At 43.2% G+C, this 7,395-nt stretch overlaps 1 protein-coding gene across 1 annotated transcript; it reads right to left on the bottom strand.

The window, feature by feature from the left end:
• Window positions 1–51: 51 nt before the first annotated feature.
• Window positions 52–7,026, bottom strand: LOC123112913 (serine/threonine-protein kinase STY46). The gene is made up of 16 exons (XM_044534012.1): window positions 6,658–7,026; window positions 6,439–6,553; window positions 5,444–5,535; window positions 5,180–5,299; window positions 4,944–4,998; window positions 4,662–4,772; window positions 4,523–4,576; window positions 4,246–4,421; window positions 4,058–4,165; window positions 3,573–3,646; window positions 3,299–3,474; window positions 2,796–2,891; window positions 1,481–1,561; window positions 1,332–1,385; window positions 533–667; window positions 52–469 (listed from the first exon to the last, which is right to left on the bottom strand). The coding sequence occupies exons 1-16, from the start codon at window positions 6,924–6,926 to the stop codon at window positions 389–391; spliced, it is 1,797 nt and encodes a 598-aa protein (XP_044389947.1). The 5' UTR covers window positions 6,927–7,026; the 3' UTR covers window positions 52–388.
• Window positions 7,027–7,395: the final 369 nt, after the last annotated feature.

Genomic DNA, 7,395 nt, shown 5'->3' with positions numbered 1-7,395 from the left:
TTTGCAAGGGGAAACCAGCCATGAAAGAACATTCAAGCTGTGGACAGGATGTGGAAAGATAATCATGACTGAAAGAATCACAGCATGCCCTAAGCTAGGCTTATTATTTCATGTGCAAGTTAAAGCCTGTTAAAATCAGATTAAACAATGTACAGTCCACAAGCATTCTCTTCCTATGTTACATGTAACAGAACCCGGAAGTAAATAACCAGACAAAAGAAAAAACTATTGGCTGTGGCCGATGAGTGGAGCTACAGCTGAAAAGTTGCCATCCGGCCCAGTTCACTGTCCATCTCAATGTACTGGCACTGGGTATGCTGATAAACAGGCGCTGATCTTCGCTCAGGCCCGTCCGAACGGATTGCAAGCCATGTACACCTGCGCCACCTTAGTGTCCTCGCCCCCTCAGAGACGAAAAGAATCCCCCCAGGCTTTTGTCCTTGTGCTTTCCGTCGTGCTCATCTCCGACCTGCACCATCGCTTTGGTAAGAACGTGAACCTTGATGCATTAAAGCAAGTCTCAGTCACAAACCTCCTCTGCTATTTTCTTGAGAGCTTCTAATATCTCGGAGAAATCTGGCCTTTCAGCAGGGTCCTGCTGCCAGCACTTCTGAAGGAGCTCCGCAAGCTTTGCATGAGCATTTTTTGGTATTGTGGGCCGCAATCCCTGAGAAGCAGGATTGACATGTTAATAAGATTGTACTCCCTCCGTTCCTAAATATAAATCCTTTTAAAGATTTCAATATGGACTACATACGACGCAAAATGAGTGAATCTACACTCTAAAATATGTCTATATACATCCGTATGTGTCCGTACTGGAATTTCTAAAAAGACTTGCATTTAGAAACGGAGGGAGCATAAGGTAATTGCATTTATCTTTAAATTAGGAAGTACTGCAGTCACAGAGTTCATAAACACAACTAGATGGATGTTACTGTTTCACTGTAATGCCTTTGATCAGGCAAAGTGGTAAACAAAGCACTGATGTCCAAATATCATTCGTTTTGCTTGTGCGTCAGCGAACCGTTCCTAAGAGTATGTTAACACTGATCATATCTTGAAATCCCATGATATCATGGAACAAAAGAAACTCAAACCAGGTTATGTTATCCGTGCGCAGTAGTCCAAAACATATACGTTCATTATTATGGTTGGTGGATATGATAAATTGAGTAAGAATCCATGTCTAAACATAGCAGTAGTCCAAAACATATATGATCATTATCATGGTACTGTGTGGTGGACATGATAAGTTAGTAAGAATCCATGTCTAAACATAACAAGAACAAAGAAGACTACGGTCATGTAAAAATGACAAGCAATTTTACCTTCTGAACCACACCTACAGCTGCTTGTAATGGTGTCAGGTACTCGTAAGGAATCTGCAGGCAATAGATGTATAAACAAATTACTAACTCATTTAAAACAATGCACTTAACATAATGAACTAACAGTGGCAAAAGAGTAATGCAAGTACCTTCCCAGTGAGCAGTTCCCACAACAAAATTCCAAAACTAAAAACATCAGCCTTGTGGTCGTAGGGCTTGTGTTCTATAACCTATATAACAGATAAAACTTTGTAAAGTGATATACCAATCAAAAATATTTCACTGATGACCTCTATTTCTTGAATTCACCGCCACTACACTATTAAGATACAGAAAATGGTAGTAGATGAATTTATTGTGAAAAAAAGATAAAGAGGTAACAATCAGAGCTAATGACAGCGGTTTGCACACTATCTCTACCAATAAATAATAATTTGCTGGCTAAAGATTAAATGCAGGTTTTTGTTTTTTGTGGGGAATTAAACACAGGTTTAAGACTGAAACTTCCCGCTTAGTTTCAAAAATAGCAAAGAAACAAAATAATCTCCTTGCTTCTATCAAGCATATGGAGCAATACAATGTTGCCCACATGTCAACCAATGCCATCGAAATGAACTCAGAGCAGTGCCTCGTCTCAATTGCGAGGCGATTCAGAATGTTTGGTCTGAGCTTTTCAGAATTGATAAGTGACAAATCAATGTCCAAATGATGGAGCAGTCATACTAAAATTAAAGATGCAATCATGATTACTTCTGCATTATGGTTATCTAAAAAGATGAGGAATGATTTACATTTTAACAAAATATCATGTGCTAGTTTGTTGATGTTTTCGCGGTGCTTACAGAAGCTTCTCAACACATAGACGCCGATATGCCAAATTCTGAAACTGAATCAACTAGAGCGGAGCAAGGGGGAACTGGAGGCCAGGTGAGAGAGCGACCCTGAATCGTGTAGTACTGACGAAAAGAAAGCTTCGGGAGTTGGAGATGAAGAACATGAGGGAAAATGCAACTGCTGCTACACTACAACACACTACCATCTGATGGGTGAATATCTGAGTAAGATCATGTCTAGCATCCTTGTGTAGGTCTGGTAGCAGTGTTTTACTTAATTTTTAGAGGATAGCAGTTCTATTTTGGTCTCACAAGTGTTCATCCTTGGGGTGGTGCGATGGTGCCGTATTCCAAGGGTTGTAACTAAAACATTGATAGGTTGCTGTTGCACCAGAATGCTTTAGATCACAAGTTCACAACTGTTGCACTCTGTGGTTTCTTCTTTTTCAATGAAAAAGTTGGTGGCCAGGTGTTTCCTACCCTGTCAATCTGTCAATCTGAACTCAGAGCTTGGGTATTCAGGCTCGCAACCTCTAATGGAGAATCTGCTCTTTACAGCTTAAATTTAGCATTGGTATTACATAACAACCAAGTTGTGATAGCAGTGGCATAGTAATGATAGAGAAATCACCTCCGGGGCCATCCAACGGTATGTCCCGGTTTCTGCAGTCATTACTCCAGACTGAACTTTAACACGTGCAACACCAAAATCAGCAACCTTAACCATCTGTAGAAGGAAACAATCAGTTAGAACAATTAGCCAATTCTTCTTTCTGAATCACGCACTAAACGAAACAACGGTTTGCAGTAACACATTCATCACATGTACAGATGTACTCCCAACCAGGAAGAAGGTTCAAGATCCCAGTGGCCAGCCACTCATCAATTACAAACAAGATTTGGCTAAGTAGACCAAAAATACAGATAAACATTGTGTTATAGGAGAACCCCTCTTATTTTTGTGATAAAACATTTTTTGAGAGGGGGGGGGGGGGAGGGGTACTTAACACCTGTTATTCTTGTAAAGAACACCTGGAAAAGTGAAGGCATGTCTAGGAGTTCGGGCTAAGATTTGTGGAACGTCATTTCCAAGGATGCATGCATCATGAATAATTGGAAGTAGACAGCACTTACCCCGTTCTCATCCATAAGAAGATTGGCGGTTTTCAGATCCCGATGAATAATATTATTTTGGTGTAAGTAGCTCATGCCTTTTGACACATCCATTGCAACTCCAACTAAGGCAGGGAGCTTGAAGATACCTTTATGCTTATGAAGATAATCATACACACTCCCACCGGACATAAATTCTGGACGAGTGAAGAAAATGCAGGTTCAGTCATTGTTACTGTCACTGCCACACTAGGAAAATGGAAACTTGGAAGGGAAGGCCTTTGTTTGATCATACCTGTGACTATGCATAGCCTTGGGGGTTTAGTGCATGCACCAATAAATTGCACAACATTCTTGTGACGAACCTTCCTGGACTCCAATGTATACTTCATGAACTTAGAAGGTAAAAGGAAAAACAGAGGGGCACTACTGGAAGAAACTGATCCCTAAGGGTGATACTGTTAACATGTACTAGCCGTCTCAGCTAATAAGCAAGCAAAGAACGGAGAGAATAAGATGTTAACAGGTAAATGACAGCAAGGGTGGATCTTTATCATCTTAGCATCCTAAAAGTAAATATTTCAGCAGAGAAAACGTGACAACCGGAGCATCTGAGAGATTGAGACTAATATTTTGAAGATTGAAGAATGGTATTCATTGTGTAACAGAAGAAACAGGACAAAGTGAGATGACATAAATACACAGAGGGGGGAAACACAGGTTTGTGTGCAGAAGCCTTAAAACGTATATTGGGAAAACAGAGCATATGATGTAACAAACCTCATAATATAAACTTCCTGGGCAAATTCACGCTGCATGTCCACATTTACCCTCTCCGGTTTGAGCACTTTAATAGCTACATCTTGACTACAATATGTACCCCGGTAACTGGAAAAAGAACGAGTCAGTTACGTGACTGCGCGAAAACTCAAAATAAATTTTCATGATAGCCAGGAGTGAACACTCACAGATCGCCATATGACCCAGATGCTACTTTATTCCCGAAATTGAGTAGTTTTATATCAATTTCCCATTCACTGGCACCATCTGTAGGTATAGCAACATGATCGGCTGTTGAGTTCTCCACGATCTGCATATTTTCAACTGGAGAAGACCATGAATGAGATGTAGACCATGCTTGTGTCTGCCCAATTCAAGCCAAAACAAAATATGAGCATGAAGAAAACAAGCATGTGAAACTGGGACTAACTAAATTGCAATGAAGTATATGTGTCTCTGTTTCACCTCCTCAATCTTGCTGATTTCTTTTTTTAGTTCTTCTATCAAATCCTCCGTTTCCTAAATAAATTAACAGATCATTAAATGCTAAACAGGACGAAACACAAAATCATAGGTATAAAGACAAAATGAGGGACCGACATACCTCAGCATGCCAACCAACAACAACAAACACGTCAAGTGAGTAGCCATCATTTGTCGAAAATGCATGTGCTTCTTGAATGTTGAGACCAATTTCACCAAGCAGACATGTCAGCTGGGGGCATCAGAAAACATGGCATCACTAAACAAATAGATGAAACACACATATTCAGCGAACTCGTATTTATTCAAGTTTGCTATCATGAATTATATTGTTAAAAGATCTAGGAACATATAAACAGATATTCCGAATAAAATCCACAAATATACAGAGATCCCTGTTTACCTCGCTGAGAAGCTTTGGTTTGTCAATGGTAGAGAACGTGATTTCATGCATGGGTCTGTATGGCATACAAATACAATCAAATCAGTGTCCTCGGCAGAGGAAATAGCACTTGCAGAACGAGAAAATGCAATAATTATATACTTATAATATGTTAACTACCAAGCGACATACTGATCTAAGAAGAATATTATTGTATAAGGATAAAATAGAGGCAAATGTAACTATTAAAGTCTTACCTGTAGAGAGATCGGACATTATCTGAGGTGCTATCTTGATCTTGGCCTTGCGACTTACTAGCTTCAAGCGCAAGGGCCTCAAGGTTTGTAGATGAACCAAAAGCAGGAGGAGGGTGGATGCTGAACATAACTTGTACATGTTAGAAATGAAGGAAAATTGAACCACTGGTAGAGGTATATTTTGCAATGCATGGCAATAAGAAAGATACTAGACATTTTCCAATCAGCAAATATATTTAACAAGAGATGGAAAAGCGCAGGTACCTTTGTTGCCTATTCAACAGCCTTGAAGCAACTTCCTCCCCTGCAGTGTGTGAATCAGCATCAGTCTGATTCCCATCAACAATTGGAGATACCTAATGAATCAAGACTCAAATAAGGACAATGAACAGCATAGAAGTTTCACAGCTGACTGCAAGTTAGCAACTATTTTAGCAGTTAAAGAAAAAGAAATGCACCACTTGGGAATAAAATAATGCATCAGCGCTGCCAGCTAATAATGGGAGAGCTTAAACTTTCACTCAGTAAGTAGGTGGTTAAAATCAATCAAAATATGCTACACTCAGAGGGAACGTTCAGGCTTTTTCTTTTATCTCATTTTTAAAAATGCTCTAGGACCCCCACCCTACATCTACTCTTTGAACATCATATTCATAGTAGAACAGATTTTTAACAGTTCGATACTCCATCATTCAAGTAAACACCGGAAAAAATACTTGCTGACAGTGTTAGCGTTTAGACCACTCAAAAGCCCTAACATGGCAACTCCCAAATCTCAAATACAGTGGTGACGGGATACCCATAAGGCTTCTTCTTAGTTGGTGCTGCTGACAGTATAAACAACTGCTGTATCCGGAAGCGGTAATACTAAGTGCCAATGAGCCGATTCCTTGATAGATAAGAATAGCAATCCAGTTTAATAGAATTATTATAAAATGTCCCCATTCTTCTGGACGATGGAAGACGTGTTACCACCGAGAATGAGTGTCATTGACTAGGCTTGAGTAGTGATGGGATGGAATGATTATAAAAAGGAAATCTGAAGGGCAGAAAACTGAACCCCCAACCCACCGAGAGCAGCCAGCCAGGGATGCTCAGCACATAAGTCAGACCATATAATACAACTCCGGAGAGACGAATTTCGAGTCATCTACAGCGGTCGATCACATCACATCAGTGGCGCTCCGAATCACATTCCTAAACTAGCGCACGAGCACGAGGGGGGAGAAGCCCGTCGGATGGAAGAACGAAAGGCTCACCTGCACGGCCCGGACGGCGAAGGCCGGGCGCTGCGCCGGATCCTTGGCCAGCTCGAGGAGGCGCTTGTGCGTGAGCACGTCCTCCGCCCTCTCCACGTTCACATCCATCGCGTAGCTGCACACAAACCCGAAACGCCAACCCGAGAATCATCAGCCATCAGTACCGCCGCGTCGCAGCCGTCGGCAGGAGGGACCGGGAGGAGGGGCAGGGCGCGTTACCGTGCGGGGAGGCGGTTGAAGTGGCTCCAGAGGTCGTCGTCGAAGCCGGGGGCGCGCTCCTCGGCGGCGTGGAGGCGCGCCAGCACCTCGGTGTAGACCTCCAGCTTGTGGTGGTGCTGCTGCTGCTGCTTCCTGGACTGCGCCCCCGCCGCGCCCGGCGGCGACGAGGACCCCGCCTTCCCGCCCCCGCCCCCGCCCCCGCCGCCTCCGCCGCCGCCCGCCGCGGCCGCGTGGCTGCCGCAGCTCTCGGCCACCTCCTCCACCGCCATTACCGCCTCGCCGCGATCTCGGTCTCTCGCGGATTTCGGAAGGGAGGGAGGGGAAGCGAATCGCGCGCGATCGATCCCCTCGCGGGAGGGAGGGGGGGAGAAAAGGGGGAGGAAAATGGAAAGAGGGAGAGGGATTTCGAGAGAGAGAGAATTTTGTGGATGCTGGTGGCCACAGTGGTTTTATATACGTGCGTGCAAGTTTATCTGCTGCCCCGCGAGTGTGCGACCCCTTTTCTTTTCTTTTATTTTCTTTTCTGAATGAAAAAGAAAAAGAAAAGGAAATGGGGTCAAATTCACCTGCTCGGTCGGTCGGTCGGTCGCAAATAAAACAGCGCGCACGGGGCTGTGGCCAATTCGGCTTTGGTCTGGGGTTTGCGCCCGGTGCGGTGCATCGGTACTTCGCCCATTGTGGCGCACACTGTGGTTGGAGTAGGATACTTATTTTATTTTATTTTTGCGCTTTTTTAAT

The sequence above is a fragment of the Triticum aestivum genome, chromosome 5B (assembly GCF_018294505.1).
Source record: "Triticum aestivum cultivar Chinese Spring chromosome 5B, IWGSC CS RefSeq v2.1, whole genome shotgun sequence".
Lineage (NCBI taxonomy): Eukaryota > Viridiplantae > Streptophyta > Magnoliopsida > Poales > Poaceae > Triticum > Triticum aestivum.
This window is presented reverse-complemented; position numbering and strand designations above follow the sequence as displayed.

What these genes read in the sequence shown, in the direction of transcription:
- LOC123112913 (XM_044534012.1), bottom strand. Translation starts at nt 6,926, where the DNA reads ATGGCGGTGGAGGAGGTGGCCGAGAGCTGCGGCAGCCACGCGGCCGCG. An exon ending in TCGCCGTCCGGGCCGTGCAG is followed by an intron (nt 5,536 to 6,438) that starts GTGAGCCTTTCG and finishes TTGATTCATTAG; the next exon opens with GTATCTCCAATTGTTGATGG. An exon ending in AAATCAGCAAGATTGAGGAG is followed by an intron (nt 4,422 to 4,522) that starts GTGAAACAGAGA and finishes TGAATTGGGCAG; the next exon opens with ACACAAGCATGGTCTACATC.